The sequence below is a fragment of the Cnephaeus nilssonii genome, assembly GCF_951640355.1.
Source record: "Cnephaeus nilssonii genome assembly, chromosome: 6".
Lineage (NCBI taxonomy): Eukaryota > Metazoa > Chordata > Mammalia > Chiroptera > Vespertilionidae > Cnephaeus > Cnephaeus nilssonii.
The window spans coordinates 70353492-70376701 of record NC_137077.1 but is presented as its reverse complement, the minus strand read 5'-3'; the positions used below and the strand labels follow the sequence as shown (position 1 = coordinate 70376701).

The 23210-nt window shown below is 35.0% G+C and overlaps 1 protein-coding gene across 6 annotated transcripts in view; it reads left to right on the top strand.

Moving 5' to 3' along the window:
* The window catches only part of OSBPL8 (oxysterol binding protein like 8), a 190175-nt gene that overhangs the window by 70239 nt on the left and 96726 nt on the right, over positions 1–23210 (top strand). The window contains exons 2-3 of one of the 6 annotated variants that reach the window (XM_079773454.1): positions 6266–6374; positions 20370–20408. In XM_079773454.1, coding sequence (XP_079629580.1) covers positions 6288–6374; positions 20370–20408 — 126 coding nt within the window. In that variant the 5' untranslated portion in view covers positions 6266–6287. Of the gene's footprint in view, positions 1–6264; positions 6375–20369; positions 20409–23210 lie in introns of those variants that run through there. The other 5 variants (XM_079773456.1, XM_079773459.1, XM_079773458.1 and 2 more) reach the window with 5 other exon arrangements.

Genomic DNA, 23210 nt, shown 5'->3' with positions numbered 1-23210 from the left:
ATATTACTTTATGTTCTACCATTCATAAATACTTTTTCTCTGAAAAATGTCCATTGACTTATATATATGTTAGAATCTTGTTGTAACCAAAGTATATTTTCAAATTAAGGAATTACCTCTCTGTCCCTTTTCCACACATATTTTTAAAGAAAAATTATAAACTGTGTAGTAATTTATCTGAAATTACTTCAGTTCTTTCTTTATTCTTTAGTAGAATTACATATCTATTAGTAGATAATGTAAATGTTTACTAAGTCTACTAGTAAAACTAAATAGATGAATCTCAAAAAAAATAAAATAAAATAAACCTAAGTTCAAAATTGACTCCATAAGTTAAGAAAGCCATTTAAATATAAATATTTATGAAAGGTTCTGCATTAATTAATCTTAGTTAGGTTTATGTTAGGTTTATTTATGTATTCTACTTCTGGCAGTTAAATTGTTTGTTTTTAACATAAAGGGGTTTGCAAGGGTTGTTTGTGGTTTTTGTTTTGTTTGGGTATTATCAGAAGTCTGGGTTTAATACTCTTGTGTACTGCTGTAGGTAACATGTAGTACATATCTTTGTTGTAAGTCTCATTACATGGTATTATACTAACCAACTTATTTTGCTGTCTCTTGGCTAGGACAGGAATGATGTATATTGTTCTCTATGCAGAATCTAGAAGCATATCCTTTAGTTGACAAGATTTAAGTAACTATTTGTTAAATACGTTTTGAGCCCTAAAAAATATATATATATATATATATATATATAATATATACACACACACACACACACACACACACACACACACACATATATATACGGTCGCTGGCTACACACACACACACACACACACATATATATATATATATATATGTATATATGTGTGTGTGTGTGTGTGTAGCCAGCGACCGTAACGCTGTAACAACCGTAACGACTGGTCGCTATGATGCCTACTGTGGCTAGCAAACTGGCCCGATCAGGGGGTGGGGCCAGCTGGCCAACCTCCTGTGGCTCTTCCCCGCACCCCGGCCAGCCTGCCCCTGATTGGACTCTCCCATCAAGGGCAGGGCCGGCTGGCCCGCCAAACACCACCCCCACCCCTCCCCCCGGCTGGCCCCACCCTCAGTCAGTCCCCCAATCCCCAATGGGGGCAGAGCCTGCTGGCCAATCGCCCACCATTTCCTCCTCCTGGCAGACCCAGCCTCGATCCACCCCAATTGGGGCCGGGCGGGCTGGACCCCACTCGTGCACGAATTGGGCCTGTAGTCCTATATATAAAGAGCTAATATGCTAATTAGACCGAACAGCAGAACGACTGTCTGGACGACCTTCTGGACAAAGCCGGGACTGTGAGGGCCAAGTCCCTTGCACAATTTTCGTGCATTGGGCTTCTAGTGACATATAATTGATGGTGGAGCAATAATATGTATTAAGGTTTATAAACCATAAATTTTATGAGTAATGTATATTAGTGCTTGGTCCAAAGAGAATGGAAAATGAAATTTGTTTCATACCTTGCTAGAAATTTGGTGAAACTGATTTCCTGTTTTTCATTGAATGTAGACTAACACTAAGTTATTTGTTTTTCTCCTGGGCAAAGTGCTAATGATATTGTTTGGTGGGACTCTCCATAAATGGTGATATTTTATAAAGCAACAGATCAAGAAAGTCTTTAGTACATTTTTCTTTGTGTTTTTTATTAGTAACCATTGTCACTTAGACGGATGATTGACATATACTTATGTATCTTTCTAAAACAGTATGACTATCTTAAGTATTTAATGAATTTATTTAATCCAGAGATGTAAAAAAGTATTTGGACACCCTTCTAGTTCAGAATTTAAATAATATTTTGGGCTTTAATGTGTTGTCAAGTAGTTTTTAAGTCAATGCAAACTAGATTAGAATGACAGTGAAATAGACACACGTAGGCACAGTACTGTGTATTTATTTAATGTTTGTGAAGTAAGGTGCTTTTTTACAAGGGTTTTTTGGGAGAGAGTGGTGCTCTGGAGCATGTAGAAATCCAGATAAGTGGAGTCATCTAGATTCCCCTGCCCGCCCCCTCTTTTCACCTTTATGTCATTTACTGTGCCCTTTCCCTCTTCTAAGAGTTGGATTGATTAGTTCAGTCTACTTCTTCTGTCTACCTGATTAATATTTCTCATCCATTGCCCTGAAATTGAATAGCTACAGTGGGATAACTTGTCTTGCATATTTCTATCCCGCTTCCCCCTTGCTCATCAATGTCCAGCTTTTTGCCTTCCTCCTGGTCTTCCATTATCATCAACATCATCATTGTTGTTACTATTTGTAGAGTGGAGAGAATCTTAACATAATTAATAGGTGCCAAAATATGAAATATTAGCACACTCTGGGAAGCATGTGTACTATACTATTTTGCAATAATTTTGATGAAAGTCATTTGGGTAGATAGACTGCTTTAATAAAGCAATCACTTTAAAATATTTTTTCTTTCACAGTGTTTAGGAGTAAGATTTTGGTGCTAGCTTGCTTTTTGGGAACTGGCACATTTATATAATTAATTTCTCACTATATTATTCTTTCCTTTAGGATTTGACTTAGTGTAAATTAGTTCAGACTAGCTTAACCAAGTTCTTTTTTTTTGGGGGGGGGGGGGGAAGGAGAATTAAAAAACATCGATCAGCTGCCTCCTGCACACTCCCTACTGGGTATGTGCCTGCAATCAAGATACATTGCCCTTGACCAGAATCGAACCTGGGACCCTTGAGTCCGCAGGCTGACACTATCCACTGAGCCAAACCGGTTAGGGCACCAAGTTCTTTTTTGCAATCTAATTTTTTTGTCAAGTTGACAGTGAGATTAAGATTATTTAATTCAGTTTTCAGTGATAAGATGTTATAGTTTAGAAGTGTGGTGTGTTCATTGATAATACTCCTACTTTTGAGCATTTTTGTTACATCTGTATTTAACAAAACAAGCAAACAAACAAAAAACTTCTGGGGCATCCTGTGAGATAGGAAGCCAGTACACATCTTGCTGCTGCCTTCAGAGGCAGCCATCATCCAATATAGCAACATACGGTTGTTAGGGTTAAACAACATGGTTAAGCATGTTGGCCTTGCTCAGTAGAGGCTCCTCCCTTTTTTCTGCAACTGAAATAACAATCTATGCCCAAAATAGAGAAGAGAATAATTTTTATAAAAATTGCTTTCTCTACAAACTTTGTAAGTTTAAGTGCAGATAGTGAGGCATCTGTTCCTGAACAATTGCTAGAGTACTGGTAACAAAAAAAAACACACAAAAAAAACCCAAAAGAGGGAATAGTCGTCTTTAAACTTTGAATTCAACTAGTAATTATGTTTAAATTAGGATGCAGGCCTAGTTTTAGCTTGGCAATTGGGAAAAACAAGTCTTTAGGATTGTGATACACTGTACTCTTTTATAAAAAGTGTATTTAACATTCTTTTTGGTTATAGAAGTAATGTTCAGTGTTTTAAAAATTAAAATGGCAGAAAAGACTGCCTTTCTTCTCTTCAAGCCAACTCCCTAGAACCAAGTGCCATTAAGTTTGTTTTTAATTACTTTTCTATTTAATGACTTTTCTAGTCTCATATTTATTATCGCTTAAATATCTTTGACTTTCATCTCTGAATGATGGGGAAATTAGCATGCTTATACCGTACTTTAAGCATCTAATCACCCACCCTCTCCTTCCAGGATTTTTTGTTACGTATTTTTAGTTTTAGTCTTTGGCTTCAAAAAAAATACTAAAAAGTTGTTTCTTGACATATTAGTAGTGTCTCTATCTTCACTTCCTTTTATCATAGGTGAGGAATTTAGAGTACTTATCCTTAATTTGATCTTTTCTTTCCTCTCTCAGCTCTCTTTTAAAATTAGCCATGCTATAATTTGATTTTTACTTTGTGTTTCTTTGCTTTTTATATAAAGCAGTTCTCTCTTTACGAAAAGTAATGATATATAGTCATTTTGAAATTTGAAAACCAAAAATTAGGATTCATTCATTCATTCTATAAATATTGATCCTTTAATACTGAAGTATCTCTGGGTTTTGATCTTGCTCCTCTGTTCTGTCTACACAGATTCCCAGGAGATCTCTTTCGGTCTCACAATTTTAAATTCCATCTATATGCTGACTCCCAGTTCACATTTCTAGCCTGACTTCTCCTCCTCAAACCTCCCATCTGCATATCCAACTGCTTCCTTGATATTTTTACTCAGATATCTAATTGATCTCAAAGTGTATGTGTCCAAAAGGAGATCCTGATATTCATCCCTTTCTCTCTCCAACTCTTCCCACAAAGTACTCCATATCTATTGATGGCAATTTCTTTCTTCTGTTTGTTCAGGGCAGAAACCCTTTAAGTTCCTGCTCTCCTACTCTTTTAAAATTCACACCTACATCTGGTTCATTGACAAATGTTTTCTGACTCTATATTCAAGGTATTTAATTGACACTATTCTCCACATCCCCTGCTACTGTTCTGGTACAAGCTGCTATTGCTTGGATTATAGCAATCTGTAATAACAAAAGTGTAATATGCTAATTAGACTGGACGTCCTTCAGGACGACCTTCTGGATGAAGCCGGGGCTGTGAGGGCCGAGGCAGAGGCAGCCACCGTGGTGTTAGGGGGCAGGGGGCCGAGCCCCTTGAATGAATTTCATGCGTTGGACCTCTAGTAGCTATATAATTTTTGTGTCATCTGCTGTTTTAGATTATTTTACTTATTCATATAGCTGAGTTGACAGTATTAATTCAGTACAACAAATGTTTATTAAATGTCTACCATGAACCAGTGCTAGATAGTCAGATCATTAAACACTGTCTCTGTCCTTGAAGAGAATTGGATCATGAGAACAAATAATTACAATGCATTGTAGTACATAGAGTGAGGAAGTGTATGTAAGTTCATAAGTTAAAAGTCAGCATAGCTTGGTCATATATTGATTATATCAAAGAAACCAAATGATATCCCGTAAAGCCCAATTAAAAAGTATTTTCAGCCTGGCCAGTGTGTCTCAGTGGTTGAGCATTGACCCATGATCTAGGAGGTCAGGGTTCCATTCCTGTCAGGGCACATACCAGGATTGCTGGCTTGATCCCCAGTAGGGGGCGTGCAGGAGGCAGCTAGTCAATGATTCTCTCTCATCATTGATGTTTCTATCTCTCCCGCTCGGCTCCTCTCTCTGAAATCAATAAAAATATATTTTTAGAAAAATATTTTCTCCAGCATTATATGTCAAGATAGCCTTTTTATACTTGCAGAAAAAGAAGTATTTTTACAACTCCAAGAAATGACTAGAAGTCTGATTTGTTGAGTTTTGTTATGTTAGCTGTTTTAAGGAAGAATTATTAGAGAGGTTATTAGAGACTTCTGAATACATGTAGTTACTATAGGAGATCTGCTTGGAGTTTTTGTTAGTTTAAACGTTCAAAAGAAAAAGACCTGTGATGAAGATACTTTTTCTAAGACTTTCAAAATAAAAATAAGTATAAAAGTAATACAAGTTCATTATAAAAATTTAAAAATACAGACACACAAAGAGTATTTTACATTCCATCATTTGCTTTTTCCATCTCATGTGTCATGGTCTTCTTTACAGTTTAGTATGTCTAGAGCTATCTCGTTTTTTAAAATGTCGTATGATATTTCATTTTATGTCTGTAATCTAGTTTAAGCAAGCTCCTGCTGATGGACGTTGTTTCCAGTTTTTCCATCATATCTATTACTTTCTTGGATGTGTTGATTTATATATCTGTGCATTTGTACAAGTGTATATGTGGAATAATCCCTAGCTTTGAAATTGTTGGATGGAAGCATTTGTATTTTAAGTTGTCCTTAAAAAAAAAACTTAGGATTTATATTCTTATCACAAAAATGTATGAGAATACCTGTTTTCCTACATGCTCACCAATGTTGGATATTAGCACACTCTTTAGTTTTTGCCAGTGTAATAACGAAAAGACTAATATCTAATATTATCTCATTAATTAAAAGCAGATTTAAATATCTTTTCAAATTTTGAACAATCTCATGTCTTGAACCCTGTTCTTGCTATTTCTCCTCATTTGGAATATTTTTTTCTAACGTTTTTCTCTGAACCTTTACATTTTCCAAGGTATGTTAAAATCTGTGGATTTCCCCCCCCCATTATTGGATTTCTCAGTAACCTCAGTCTAAAATGATTTCTCCCTTCTAACATACTTAATGCTTCATTTTCCACTTGTCACAATTTTATTACTCCTAATACATATTATTTTCTTTTTCTAGAATTTCCATATTCACAGGATGAATGAACATTAGTGGAAAGAGAAGCATAAACCTATCTTCTTTCACTATGGAGGCAGGTTTGACAGATGGAGAACCTGACCGAATTCTGGTGAGTGGTTCAAATATAGCATAATAAGGTACTATCATCTACAGCTATGAAGTGTTTGATTTAAGTCATGTTTTTATTTTAAAAATGTATTTCAAACAAGCTTTAAAAAATAATACTTAAACTCCTCTGTTGATGTGCAAGTTACAGATAGTTTAAATCCTGTTGGAGCACAACCTAGTCAGTTTTCTGATTTTTTTTTTTTGCCCCATCTCCTCCCTTTATCCCCTTTCTAGTGGTATAGTGTAAGATATACTGATATAATAGTTTATGTTTTGTTTTCCCCAAAACTTTCTGCCTTAGGGAAATCAAGAGAATTATACTAAGTTGAGGCAATTAAATGCCTCCAAATCTCACATCATGTGAACTTATGAGCAGGCGGAGGGAGTAAAACAGTTAAAATAATTAAGAATTAAGAGCATTTGCCACATATATTCTTTCTATAAAAGTCTGAAGATTTAATAAACATTGCTGCCTTGTGATTGTGATTAAATTGTATTCTGAAATTAAATAAGTAGGAATAGTGGTTAAGTATACCTTACCAATAAATAAAAAATAAAATTCACCAGCAGGGTATATTAAATGATGATTTATCATTGTACAAAAAAATGTTGTCCCATGATAATTTTATTTTCAATTCTCCTGTAGCATTTTGAGAGATCCCATTAGATATTGATTTATACACTCTTTATTAGGAATGTTTCTATTACCTAAAGTAAGGGTGGTAACTGCATAAACTGTCAGTTTGGGAGCTCTGATTTGTTAGGTGGGAGATCCTTGACAACTTTGTATTGTTGGAATAATGTGAAGGTCAAATTGTCTATCTTTCACATTGCTATGGAGTTGAGAGTCACTAGTATATTGAGAGGTTTGTAAATTTTAACTTGGTGAATGTCCTTTGTTCAGACTCAAATGTAGGAACAGTCTAATGATTGACAGCAAAATGCAATTTTGCTTACCTGTATTAATTTGGTCCCAACCTTTCTTGAATTTCTGCTTCAAACTTGTTTTACTTTCTTAAGTGGTCAAAAAATAGTTAAACTTTAAAATGATGACTTGTTAATAGAGAATAAAATGAACATGGAAAAAGCTTGATTTGTGAAGGTTATTGTCATGATGCTTATAAATGGAAAACTGATGGTAAGTTATTTTATTTCACTATAATTTCAGAAACAAAGTTAAAATTAAGAGTTCTGTCTTAAAACATGGTGTATACTTTTTCATAAGTAGCATCTTATTTAAAGCTAATGGTTTTTCATAAGTCGTTTTAGTTGAAGTATTTTAAATCTCTTAGTGATAATAAAAATGCTAGTAATAGCAACAATAGCTATTTTCTAAGTCTGTACTTTGTCAGACTATCCTCATAACAGCCATTTAAGGTAGATATTTGTTTATCCTCACTTTTGTAGGTGGGCAAATAGATCATGGAAGTTTATTATCTTCCCTAAGAACTCACAGCTTAAGTGGTAGAACTATCTGTCTCTGAATACTTTACTTTGCCACGAGGGTATTCACTGTATATCTGTCTTTCTGAATAGAATTGCTTTAAATTTATTGTTACCTGTTAAAATATGTATCTAAGTAGGTAGTATTAAATTCTGTAGCTGAATACCTGTACTGTATTAATGAAGTTTTAACCATTTTTATGCTAAATTCTGTTGCTGTTGAGAGGTTGGAGCAAGTTATTTAAAAAGCAATGAGAACAATTTTATATTATTTTTTATAATAGTTCATTAAGTTTCTTCAGGGAAATATTGTAGCTTATTTTAGAGAGAATACCAATACTTTCTATATGAACTATTAATATATTCTGTACTTGAAACTAATCTTGAGATCCACTTTTGAGTTACTCATTTATGAAATGTCACCTTTGACAGTCATGGCCTAAGCCTAAGCTAGTTACTGTTTAGATTTAGGGGAAGTGAGCTAAAAACATGGGCCCTGTAGACATTTAGCTGTGAGTTAAAATCTGAGCTCCTTGCTTAGTTATATAACCTGGGTAATTAATTAAATTCACTGGATTTCTAGTTTCCTCATTTATTAAGTAAAGATAATAGTAATATCTACCTTTGAGTTGTTTTGAGTTTTAATTGATATAATATAAAGTGCCTATTACAAATCCATGTACATTGTAAATATTCAATAAATAAAATCTATTGTTATTGTTAATATAAGCATTTAATATTAAGCCTTCTCTCCAAAATGATAAATAATTAGAAGGCAGGAGAGGCAATAAATACATTGAAAAAAGCCCAAGGCTATTCAGTAATTCTGGCTTTACACTTTCTCTGATTCCCAGTTTTTCTACCTAAAATATTGAGGCAAATATTCTATTTCAGTAAAAAATATATCAGCAGGAATACTCATCCTGCCTACTTGATAGGGGCCATATGATCTAGTGAAACCAGAAAGTTCTTTGAAAATATAAAGCAGCGTGTTAGGATGAGGTGGCAGTGTTTTAAAAAGCTGATTGCATGCATTGGTTTTTAAAAATATTATTAGTAAACATTTTTTGGAATGTATCCTTTGTGCCAAGTACTGTGACAGGGGAAGTGGATGCTGACAGATACACAATGTAGTCTTTTTGAATTATGTTTATTTTTGGGAAGACTAGGTAGAGGGACAGATAGAAAAGGCATTAATAGCATTTACTAAGTGTTAAGTGAGGGGCAGAAACAAGGCTTAGGTCACAAGTTGTGAAAATTGGGCGGTTGCTATACACTGGAGTAGGTAGAGAAGCTTTCTTGTGAGAACATAAACTTTGAATAGCACAGGTAATAGGGAGAATAGCAGGAGGCAAGGCTAAGTGGAGAATTAATTGCTCAAGGTTTATTCAGGGGGAAATAAGTAGAAAAATTGACTAAGGTATATATTGGAAGGGAATGGTGTTCACAGAAATAATGATCAGTGTAGCAGGTAGAGACAAATTTATGGAAGGCCTTGATTGCCATACCAGGGATTTTGAACTTGTTTCTGTAGGCAATGGTATGTTATAGAATATTTCTGTGTAGTTGGATAAGATGAATCTGGAAGCAGGATACAAAATGATTTGGAGGAGAGAGAAAAAGATAGGAGTTATGATACCATTATAGTAGTTTTAGTGTGAAGTTGTAAAAACTTGGACTCAGTATGACTTTAGTGTGCATTCATTTAAGTTTCTTCTTCCATATGAGATTAATCTATTTTTTAAAATGTTTAATTGACTAATTTTTTTTTTTTTTTAAAGAGAGAGAGACAGGAAGGGAGAGGGATAGAGAGATAGGAACATCTCTGAGAGAAACATCTATCGGCTGCCTCCTGCATAACCCCCACTGGGGATCGAGCCCACAACCTATGCATGTGTCTTGACCTGGAATCGAACCAATGACCTCTTGGTTCATGGGTCAATGCTCAACCATTGAGCCATGCCAGGCAGTATTTCTAGTTTTTAAAAATGTATTCATTATTCTAGTTGCCTATAGTTCTATTTTTGTGGTAGTGTTGTTAGTCTTAGGTGGTAAATACTGAAAAATATTGATTGAATCTCTTTATTTGTGCTACTAAATATACTTCAGAACACAGTGTACATTTAATATGTCTTAAAACATTTTGTAAAAGTCCAGAATTTATATCACTTTAGAAATAAACCACTAAGAAATACTTAAAGTATAGGAGTCAACTTTCTATTAATAAATTGAGGTAGACTAAAAACTGAAATATCCTTTTAGATTAAAAAAAATTGAATATGTTCCTTAAGGAAAGTCAATAAATCTTTGAATATTTTCTATATTATTTCTCTTACCAGAGGTAACTGCTTTATAAGCTATAGTAGAGTCAAAATCTTTTATTGTATTAAAATTGATTATATACATGATTTAAAAAATATGTATTTTTATTGATTTCAGAGAGGAAGGGAGAGGCAGAGAGAGAGAGAGAGAGAGAGAGAGAGAGAGAGAGAGAGAGAGAGAAACATCAATGATGAGAGAGAATCATTGATCGGCTGCCTCCTGCATGCCTCCCCACTAGGGGTCAAGCCCGCAACCCCGGCATGTGCCCTGATGGGGAATTGAACCATGACCTCCTGGTTCATAGGTCCACACTCAACCACTGAGCCACTCCAGCCGGGCCTCCTATTTGTTTTTAATTTTTCCTTTCAATATATTGAAGAAATAAAGTAGTCTGTCCTGTAGAGTTTCCCACAATCTGGATTTTTCCCATGGTGATTGTTTAATGTGTTCTTCAGTCACTTATCTTTCTTGCATATTGGTCATTCGGATTAGACGCTTGCTCAGATTCAGGTTCACTTTTTTTTTTTTTTTTAATAATACTTCATTGATGGCATGTGTATTATCATCAGGAGATATAATTAGTCTGTCTCTCTTCTTGTGATAATAGCAGCCTTTGATGTCCATTGCCTAGATCTGTTCATTCAAGAGGGATATAAATGAATATTATAATTGGCTTAGAAAAATGGGAGCTGGAGAGAATGACCTACTAGCCTCTACCTTAAAGCAAGCAAACCAACCAGCCTACATTTTGTTAGATATTTTGTCTTTCCATCATTTTACATTTAACCTTCTACTAAAGGGAGACATTTAATAAAATGATAAAACAATTTGATAGGGATGATTTATGCTATATTAACATCTGAAAGTTACAAGTTAGTAGTATTTAAATATTTGTAATGTTTAAACTAACCAAGTGGGAAAATATTGCTCAGTATTTCCTATTATGTGAGTACTTAATTCTATCTTATGTCTTCATTTTTTGGACTTGTTAGAGGTGTTCTTGTTCTTCTTAGAGGCTTGAGTAATGTAAAAAATTTGCTGGCATATGATGGGACTCTGGGACTCCTTCAGACCCTTTCATAGAATCCGTGAGGCCAAAATTATTTTTGTAGTAATACGATGGTATTTGATGTTAACCGCTTTTTTTCTCATCCTCTCATAAGTGTAAAGTGCACATTTTCAGAGCTGTATGAGATGTGATGATGTCATTGCTCTGCTGAGTAATGGATGTGTGCTTGTGTGTTCTTGTTTTTAGATTTTCCTAGTTTAATTTTTTTTTCTAGGCAGTGTTTTTTTCTTCATATAATAAACTTAATTTTGTAGAATAGTTTTAGTAAATTCTCACTTAACATCATTGATAGGTTCTGTGACTTTAAGCAAAATGATATATAACAAAACCAGTTTTACCATAGGCTAATTGATACAAACAAGAGTTAAGTTCCTTTGGCATCTCATCAACATTATACAGTGTTGAAGGAACCACATTATTTCAAGACCTGCTGTACAGAAAAATTGTGAACATAGTACAGAGTTGCTGTATACCTTGTCCCCAGTTTTTCCTTTTACCACCATAGTAGCCTATATTTGATATAATTAATGACTCCATATTGAAATATTATTAACTGAAGTCCATACTTGACTCAGATTGCCTTAGCTGTTACTTAATATTCTTTTTCTGTTCTAGGATCACATCTAGGATAGCACATTATATTTGATCGGCATGCTTCCTTAGGGACCTCTTGGCTGTGATAGTTTCTCGGGGTCTACTTGTTTTTGATGACCTTGATGGTGTTGAGAAGTACTGATCAGATATTTTGTACAATGTTCCTCAATTGGAATTTGTTCGATGTTTTTCTCATGATTAGACTGGGCTTATGGGTTTTGGGGAGGATATCACAAAGTTAAGTACCATTTTATCACATTATCATGAATATATACTATCAACATGACTTACTACCTTTGATGTTGACCTTGATAGTGAATAGATGAATTAGTGAATTTCTCATATAGCAAATATAAATAGGTATAATCCATATAAATAACATCGCTTTGGAGTCCTCAGTAATTTCTAGGAGTATAAAGGAATCTGGAATACCACATGATCTCACTCATTTATGGATAATAAAGAACATTATAAACTGATAAACAAAAAGACAGATACAGAGACAGTAAAGCATCAAACAGACTGTCAAATTACAGGGGGAAGGTTAGGGAGAGGTGGGGGAGATAAGAGATCAACCGAAGGACTTGTATGCATGCATATGGGCATAGCCAATGGACGCAAAACTCTGGGGGGTGAGGACATGTATGGGTGTGGGGTGGGGGGGACAATGGTAAGATATGTACACATATAATACCTTAATAAAAAAAAAGATATAAAAAAAGAAAGGAATCTGGAAACCCAAACGTTTTAGAATTGCTTGTTTAAATCTTCAGCAACCAACATTTAGAAGAATAATTGTTAAGAAAAGACAGACCTAGAAGGTGATGGGGATGGTATGAGGGAGTGGTGACAAAGATAAAATTTGCCTATTTCATAATTGAACTCAACATTAAGACATGATCTATACCTTCAAAGAAATTTTTTGTTGTTGCTGTTATTTTCTTTCTTCATGTTGACATTTAACAGATATCTGTTGAATGCTGACTTACTTTGTTTTTATTAGGTTTTAATATTTTGTCTGATTCATATCATCTGCAAATATTTTTTTTCTTTAAATCCCTACACAGCTGAGTCTTTGGTTTTGTGTATGCATGTCTAAGGGTGAGAGTTGGGGTAGTCTATAGCTTTTCATATTTTTCAAGAAATTTACTCATTTTATGTAGGTTTCAGACTTATTTAAGATGTAATGTGTTTTTTTAAAAACCCATTATGTCCTCTTTGGGGGGTCTTCTATTTTGTGAATGTGGCACTTTTGCTTCTATCTTACATCTCTCAAGTTTTTTTATATTTTCCATCTTTTTTCCCCTTATGCTTTCTTGTTGAATTCTTTTATTATTATTCCAGCTCACTAATTTATTATCGTGTCTTTTTGTTGTTGTTGAAACCTGCTGAATACTTTATATTTTACTATGCTATTTTATAGCTGGTATTGCTAGCTGTTTTCTTTATGATTGCTTGGTTCTGCTTTATTTTTCCAATATTCTCCCATGTCTTTATTATGGTTATTTTAAACTTAGTTCACTAATTTTTGCTTCTTCTACCAAGATTTTTCAGTTTGTTTTCTTTCACAGCACTTGGGCTCCGTAGGACATTAATTATTTTTGTTTGTGAGCTTATACTTTCTTGGAAATAATATTCTCCTGGGAATATTAACTACCTTGTCTCATACTGTCCCAGATAAAAAGGGAAGGACACAGAGACTCTTTTGTTCAACCTAGGGAATACATGTGTTAGGGTAGAGAACCTCTTGTTAAAATTATTGCTTCATTATTCCTCATTTGCCCCTTCCACTCTTATGTTCTGTTTCTTATAGAACTTTTTGTATTTGTGCTGTGGGCCATAGTTCTTTTCCACAAGCTGCCTCCTTATTTATATTCAATTCATTTGGGGAAAGGGCAGTGGAAGGTAGTGGTCAGCTTCTTCATAGGCACTTATGTGCATATTGCAACTGTACATGTGCACAGTTTAAAAACAAAAGTCTTTAGAATTGTGTTTAATGCCTGTGGTTGGTTTAAAATCTTTTTCTGCCCTGGTGGTAAAGACAGGAAGGACAATGATCTGTTCATTATTGCAAAGAGAAAATGGGCACAGAATGATGGCTCTCAATCTTACTTCCTACTTCCACCTCCCTTACCTTTCCTCCATCTGTGGTACTATACTCTCTTCTACTCTAAGGTTGCTCCCCATCCATCCATCACTAGGCATGGCTTTAGGGAGGGTGTTGGTTACTTATAACTAACTCAGTTCCCATTTGCAAAAGAAATCGATTACTTTCTTTTTGGCTTTGTGTTCCTAGCATGAAGAATGGCTAAGGTGGTGGCTGAAAATGGACGAAGGATTCAAAGGAACAGTAGCTATATTGGGCAGTTCATTAATATAAGATCTTTGCCCACTGTGACATGCCCACAATTTAAAGGTCAAAAGTAGAACTATTAAGGTAACTATCTCCCAAGTAAATAGATTATGCCGTTTACCCAGTAGATTTCTTTTTTTGCTAAACTAGACTCGAGGAGGAACACTGACTTTTTTAAGATTTATTATTTCTTTCAATATCCAAAAATAATGCAATATTTAGGTTTTTTTAATGTATGGATTAAAGATTTTTCATAAGCATTATTACTTGCTGTTTCTCCTTCATTTTAAGACATGCAGGTGCATCTTGTAAGCAGGATATAATTAAAGTCAAGACACCCACAACTCTACGTTGAACTCTTAATTATAATTATGTGCATTAAAAATCTTAAAATAAATTTCTTCTTACTTAAAAATAAAATAACATGGGAGTCCCATAAACCTCAGAAAGAGGTTTTATGCAAAGCATTAGGGTTTTATCACGTTGGAGATACATGAAGATAAATTTGATTTAAAGTTAGAGAAAATCTTTACCTACCAACTGTGATGGGAGAGCAAGGAAGGATTTTTATCCAGACTCAAGATCACTTTAGTAGGTTTTCATTAACTTATGAGGATTTCAGAAGTCCCCTACTTTAAATTTAAATATAATTTAATATAAATTTAAAGTGAAAACAGCAGCAATGGAGCAAGAAAGAGTTTGGGGGAGAGAATGAATTTTTTAGTGTGTGTGTGTATATGTATATGGATTTATATTAATGTATGTACATGCACATACATTAATATAATGTATACACATGCACATGTACACATAGAATTTAATTTTGGTCAAACATTGCGTTTAGCAAACTAACCTACCTTCAGTGAGTATACAGCTATGTTGCTAGGTTTTTTACTATATTATGTTCAGAGCAGGTTTTTAAGTCTTACAGGGAATATTGTTTACGGCTTTAGGGGAATTAGTAGAAAGTAAAACTAGAGGAAATGAGAGTAACAGCTAACATTTATTAAATTTCTATTATGGCCCCACCGGTTTGGCTCAGGTTGAGCGTCGACCCAGGAACCAGGAGGTTGCTGGTTTGATTGCTGGTCAAGTCACAAGCCCTGGTTGCAGGCTCGATCCCCAGTAGGGGCCGTGCAGGAGGCAGCCAGTTGATGATGTTCCTTTGTCCTGGTTGTGTTTGGGCTACTATATTTGTGTGGAGAGAAAACAATTTTTTGCACACTTATTATGAGCCCTGACCTCGGCTTGATGTCTCCCATACTTTCTCATTTATCCTCTCCATAATTCTGTGAGGTATATAATATATATTACTGTACTCTGTTTTAAGAGATGAAGAAGCTGAGGCTCTCAAGGGGTTATAATTTTCCCAAGATCACATTGGTAGTCAGTGGGTATGTTAGGGTTTCAATACAGATACTCTAAATTCTGTTATTCTTGTCATTGAATGCAAAGGCTAATATGTTTATGTATAAACGGATATGTTTTATACTTAGCCTTTTTTAAATATTTCTTTAAAGTTTGTATATACATTGCCTAATGTATACTTTGAAAAGTATGTAGTACATGATTTATTTTATTTAACCCAAAGCTTTGTTCTCCTGTAACTAATTTTGACTTTTTTATCTGGGGTGAATATTTCGGCATTTAGGCACTGTGTAGTTGCTGACACATGAAGAGCCGTTGCTAACTGCATATTTATGTGTGGTAGATACTATGAATCATGGAGGTTGATGTTTCCGTAATATTATTTGCAATCTTATCTGTGGCTTGCTACTGAACACCATGATATACTAATCAGTCATATGTTAGAAATAGAATAGAACTCTAGAAGGAAAGTATTTGCTATATAGTCCTTATGTTTTTTTAAAAATTACCTTTCAGTTATAGTTGACATTCAATATTATATTAGTTTTAGGTGTACAGCATCATGCTTAGACATTTATGTAACTTATAAAGTGATCCCCTGATAAGTCTAGTGCCCCACTTGACACTATACATAGTTATTAAAATACTAGAGGCCCAGTGCACGAAATTTGTGCATGGGGCAGGGGGGGTCCCTCAGCCCAGCCTGCACCCTCTCCAATCCAGGACCCCTCGGGGGATGAGCTGTACATGAGCTATCTCATAGAACTAGTTTCATACCTAACTTGGCATGATTGTGATGTGATAACATGGTTTCTGTTGTGCTGTTAATTCATAACATTTTCAGGTAACCATGGATGGTTAGGTCGGATAGAGAGGAGAATGTTAGTAAGGTCAAAGGCCAAGATTATGGGTTTATTTTTTTTAGTAGACACTTTCCCCCCCTGATTTCATAACCACAAACTTCACCAGCAGTCTCACCAGATGCATGGCATTATTTACAATTGACATATTGATTGATTTTGAACTTCCCTTGTATATGAAGACCTAGATGAAGGAAGTTGATGTAATCATGGCAAGAGACCACCAGTACTGAAAGAAATATAATTTCTGTTCCATTACAAAAAACAAATGGTGAATCTCTAACAACGTTATTTATAAAGGACAGAATTATTTAAGAGAAAGGATGAGGGAATTCCTAAAATTGGAATTTGGGTATATGATGATAGCCAAGACTGATAGTTGAAGAAGATATGAATATGCTTTAAGCACAACTAAGGATATTTTTTAGCAATGAGGCACTTTTTTATGTTGAATTTTTAGTATAACAATTTTAAGACAGATCTCATGAACAAATAAGAAAATTAAATTTAAGATATTTATTTGTTTACCCAGGGAATCTTGTAGAGAGATTTCATGATTGTAGTCCATATTAGTTCTTTGTATATCTATAATAAGTGTGCAGAATGTTAAGTTTTGTAAAGTACAAAGATGAACAAGACTTGTTTTTTGCTCTAGAGAATTTAATTCATTTAGTAAACAGGAACTCAGCAAACTACATGTAAAAAATTCTTTGCTAGGTATCCTATATAATAAAAGGCTAATATGAAAATCCACCAAATGGTAGAACGACCTGTTGCTATGATGCACACTGACCACCAGGGGGCAGACGATCAATGCAGGAGCTGCCCCCTGGTGGTCAGTGCACTCCCACGGGGGAGCACCGCTCAGCCTGAAGCCAGGCTCACTGCTGGTGAGCACAGAGGTGGTGGCAGGAGCCTCTCTCACCTCTGTGGCAACACTAAGGACCCCTCAGGTCATTAGCTGTTGGGGTCCCAGACTGTGAGAGGGCGCAGGCTGGGCTGAGGGATCCCCCCCCCCCCCAGTGCACGAATGTCGTGCACCGGGCCTCTAGTTAGAATTATAATAATGATTACACCCTTTTCATTTATGCATTTATTCAGTATTTGTTGAGTGTCTACCATGTGTCAGGTTCTGTTCTAGTTTTAAGCAGTACAACAGTGAACAAAACAAAGTTCCTATTCCAGTGAAGCTAACATTCTAGTGGAGGAAGAAAAAAAATACATAATTATATACTGTGTTATGTGATGATTGTTGTGATGAAAAATAAAGCAGGGGAGAAAGAGAGTACTGGAATAGGGGATGGATGTTGTTGTTTTCTAGGAATATCGTGGAAGTCTTCTGATGAAGTGACTTTTGAACAGAGTCCTAAATGTAGTTTTCAAGGCAGAGAAAAGAGCCAAGTGTGGAACTCACAGGTCTGTTAGGCAGACTGCTGATTGGGCTGTAAGTGTTGAGGTTTGAGGGAAAGGTGAGTCAGGGGTCTTTCCACCTCCTTAGTCAGGAAGACGGAGGTGCAGGGGCAGTGTCCTTAGAAACATGTGGAGCTCTTCCCTACAGTTCTGCCTGATAGAAGGATGCAGTGACAATCAGATGGAATATCCCTTCTTATGCCTGGCTGGGATATAGTATCCCTTTGTTATGCTTGACATGAGAAGTTAGGAAAGCCCTTAACCAAGGATGTGATATTTTATCTGGGGTAAGTAGAATGAATGTACTGGGAAGGTGATTGGGATGGCCTTAAGGGGTTGGAGCTCAGGAGAGGGTAGGTGGGAAACGAATTTGGGGAATTGTCAGGGAATAGAGCCCATTTAAAAATCAAGTCAATGGACTCAAGTCAGGGAAAGGATATTGAATGAGGACAGGAGAGATTCCAGAATGCAGCCTTGGGAATAACTATCTTAAGCGGGCAGAAAGGGAAGGGAGCCAAGCAGAGAGAGGGAAGAAGAGAAAGCAGAGAAAATACCTGAAAAACTAAGAAAGGGAAGGGAGTTTTGAGAAAAGGAGTGGCCAGTAGTGGCAAATGCTAGATAGAGTGGTCAATTAAGTTGAGCTGGGGAAAGGTAAGGTTGTACTAGACCTGAGCTGTCCAATAGGGCAGCTATTTATGGCTAATTTACATTCAAAGTTATTAAGTTAAATATTTAATCCCTCAGTCTCACTCGCTACATTTCAACAATAGCTATATGTAGCTATATCTATTGATTAACATAGATATACCAGTAGAATATTTTCATCATTGCAGAAAGTTCTATTTGACAGCACTGTACTAGACCATTATAATACTAGGGAAAAGTTAAATAACAGTTTAATTTTTTTATGATAGCAATAGAGAAAATACTATAAGATAACTATGAATTGTAAAAACAAACAAGCTGATATTTGAAGGCCAGAGTTGGGGAAAGATGACTTTAGCTTGAAATTTGGTAGCAGAATTGGCTATTTGAGTTGAGCCTTCAGGGTCAAAGAAGTTTCGAGCTATTGAGCAGGGAAGCAAAAAGAAAGTAGGTACAAAATTGCAGATCACTCTGAGCAATCAATTTTCCTAGATAGAATTTATGTAAGTGGAGCTGTGGAGTTGCAAGGCTATTTCATAGGAGATCAAAACATTTCTGTGGAGTGAATAATTGTAGAAAACTTAAATATCGGTGTTTGGAGCTTATTTTCTAAGTAATGGGTGCTTATCAATGTTTTTAAGTTAAGGAGGAGCAACATGCTGAAGTGATAGTTGGTAAATTAACCATTCCCTTTTCCATCCTTTCTTAGTCTTTGTCATTTGTTTTACTACTAAGTAATTTTGCCTTATGTCTACATATTGCTTTAAAAAAAATCTATAAAGCAGCTCTAGCCAGATTGGTTCAATGGATAGAGTGTCAGCCCATGGACTGAAGGGTCTTGGGTTTGATTCTGGTCAAGGGCATGAACCTTGGCTGCAGGCTCTATTCCTAGCTCTAGTTGGGGCACGTGCGGGAGGCAACCAATCAATGTGTCTCTCTCACATTGATGTTTCTCTTTCTCTGTCTCTATCCTTCCCTTCCACTCTCTCTAAAATATCAATGGGAAAATATCCTCAGGTGAGGATTAACAAAAAAATTTATAAAGCAAAGTCTGGAAAGTTGTAAGTTTTAATAATTACGTATTTAAAGAGGAAAAAATTCACTTCACAGAAGTTAAATTACTTGCTAATGATGAGGCTAGCTTCAAGAATGAGTAATTTAGGTAGACTGGAGATAACTTGTCAAATAAATTACTATACAATACATATAGTCTTCAATATATGGTGATTGTTTTGACAGTAGGAAACATGTCTTTATCACGTTTGTGAATTCTAGTACCTACCATAGTATATGAATGAGGTGAGATTGAATGCAGGAATATCTATTGAAAGGGACATAGATGCAAAATTTGATAAATGAGAAAAGTGGATCTGGCCCTACATGGTATTAATGGGAATGTGAGAAAGACATCGTCTAGATAAAAATCATCAGAACTTAATGACTTGTTCAAATGTAAGGGAAATAGTTTCAGATGACTAAAAGGGTTTGGAAGATGGTACCATTGAAAAATTAGGCAAATTGACGTGGAATCTTGTTTCTGAGGAAAACTACTGAGTGCTCTTTGTTACATAATGTTTTATAAAACAAACTTAAAGCTCTTCCTTTGTTAATAAAATTTTATAACAAGAACTTAATTTGCAATAATGTCTGAACATACAGATAGCAATGCTTTGTAATGAAGGTCTGAAAAAACAGAACATTCCAGAGAGAACTTCACAGGTTAAAAGATTGACTAATTTCCTGAAGCCTCAGGATTTTTTTTTTTAAGGATTTATTTTCCAGTGTAAGCTTAATATTGCACTCTATTTTTTTGCTACTTCTTAAAAGATTAATGCACCTCTTAATTCATTTACTCAACTGTGGGTGCTGTCTAGATTCATATTCTGGTGTATGAGATTAAATCACTCCTGAGAAAATTTGTTTCTTTTTTAGATCTTGCCATATTCAGAAGTTGCTGAAGGTGAAGAGACAGTGAGTAATACATATGGTGCTACGTTTGAAATGTTAACATTTTAATATTTTTTTTTAGGATTTCAAGTTGAATTCTTAAAATATATTTTTATTGTATTTAATCATAGATTATTTTGTCATTCTAAGGAGTAGCTAAAGTAGACTAAAAAGATTAGTTTAAAAAGTGTTTTTATTTTTTTCAAAATGTAAATAGGCTTAATCATTTTTACTATAAAAATAATACATAGTACTGTGGCATATTTAAACAATGTAAAATATAATAAATAAAATTCTACCTTATAAAGCTAACCACTGTTAATATTTTGGTGACATCTTTCCTGTGTGTTCATATGTGTATATCTTACATGTGAAATTTTATAGAATTGGAGTCATATCATATACACTTGTATTTTAAAAGCCAATATATAATGGATGTTTTTCAGTCAGTGAAAAAAACCTTTAATGACTACATAGTATTTTATTGTATGACTATAGTTTTAATTTATATCTTGTTTTAAATAGGTTATTGTTTTAGATGACTGTAAATGATATTGTGATACATATATATGAACACATCTTTTTGGCCATTTTGGATGATACTTTAGTATACATTCCTAGAAGTGGGGGTCAAAAGTGGGATCAAATGTGTGATTAGGGTATTTTTAAATAAATACCTGGCCAGTCAGATCATATTTTCTATTTAGCAGTAATAAGCTCTGGTTTCCAGAAAAAAATATTTCTTAAAATCTCTCCTGTAAAACTCAGGGGTAAATGTGCACGTATATGTTTTGCAGGCAATTGCAGGAATGTGAGAAATTCAGTTATATGTTGAAAGAACAAACAGATGTCAGCTGCATTATATATCCCTCACTGAAGTTTCTTACTGTAAGGGCCAAAAATAACACTAAGTAGAGCACTCTTGAAATGTTTTATATAATCCTGCTTCTGAATTGTGGCTTCTGAGAGCCAGCTGCAGTAGGATTGCTTCTAGGAATACAACCTGATTAGTTTTATTGGGGAAGAGATTCCACCTGCTTGAATCTTTATTTTCAAGGTGTACTCATATCAGTGCTTGATAAGCTTGTTGTGCTTTCACTTAAGATCAAAAGATGACTTAAATCTAATCAATATATATGTTAAGGAGGTGCTGTGCTAAAGGCAATGGAATCAAGTTGCTGTATAGATCTCATGGGATTATTTTGTTTAACAGGGTAGCCATCTGTCCTGGGTAGCTCTGGACTGAGGTTTCCCAGGACACAGGGTGTGATTGATTATGAGCTTCTACCTATTCCTTTACATTTCTTAAAGATTGCAAATTTTATGCTAATTATTCATGGCAAATACTTAAAAAGTACATTAAAGTAAAATCATATTTTTTTTCATAATGTTCTTTTTCTGAGATTTGTAGACTAAATTCAGTATTGACTTTCATGCTTTTAATTAAAGTATGTTGGTAATACACTAGCATGTCAGTATAATTTTACTATTTTCAGCCCATACCTTCTGCCAAAATAGAGTATTTATTTATATGTTAAAAAATTATTGAGGTGACTGTGTGGACATTGTCTAAGGGATAATGGTAAACATGATAAATTACTCAAATAGAGAAAATGAATGTGTCAAATCTTAATAGTTTTTCTCTGAACAAGCTGAAGAAACGTTTCTAGATTCTTTGAGATTCTAGTAGTATTTTGGTTTGCTAATAAAAGTCAAGGAAAGTGACTAGCTTTTTGTTTGTTTGTTTTTAATATCTTACAAGCTGCTTGTGTAAAGTGTTTCCACATCAGTAATTTCACATTGTCTTTATTCTTGTATTATACCAGTGATGGGCAACCTTTTGAGCTTGGTGTGTCAAACTTCGCCAAAAAACTGAGCATAACTTGGGTAGTGTGTCACTTTGAGGAAAAAACATTATTTGGCAAATGTTTCATCCTCAGGAGCAGCAAATGTTTTATCCTCGGCATGTGGCCGCTGAGGCGGCCACGTGTCATCAGAAATGGCTACACGTGTCAGTGGTGACACGCGTGTCATAGGTTCGCCATCACTGTATTATACAATATGGAACTGCACAAATTAGATCCAGGTCATAAAAATGGTGAGAAGAAGAAGTTAGTAAGTTACTTAGTAAAATTAAAATTAACTTCTAGTCTTTAATTATGTATGTCCTATTTCCTATTAACATCACTTGCAAGCAACTCTGGGAGGATTTCACTTGCATCCCAATTTAATGCCTTGGTTTCCACATCTTCCTGGGGGAGGTTTCTGAGGCCATGCTTATTTTCATGGTGCTTCTGCTTTCATTTGGAGTGTTTCAGCTTGGTTCTTAGTTCTGTTCCATTATTTGTTTTCTGGTGCCTGTTGTTTCACCTTGTGGCATTTTTAAATCTAATAGGTAATATAGCCTAACTCTCACACACATCATAATTTATAATAATTTCTTACCAATCTACACCTTTCCCTATACCGGTCTGTTTGTCCAACTGCCTGTTTCACATTTTGATTTGGATGTCTAACAGGCATTTCAAACTTTACCTGTTCCAAATTGAGCTACTTACATTTCTCCCTGTAAACTGGCTCCTCTCGCTGTCTTTTGCATCTCAGATAATGGCAATTCTGTCCCTCTAGGTGCTCAGACCTCAACACTTGACATCATTTTGATTCCTCTTTCTTTTATCACATAGTTGGTCTCTTTGGAAATCCTGTTGGCTTTACTTTAAAAATATATTCAGAAATCAGCTACTTCTCATCACTCTCACTGCTACCACCTTGGTTCAAGTCTCCTTCATCTCTCCCCTAGTTTATTGCAGTAACCTCCTAACTGAT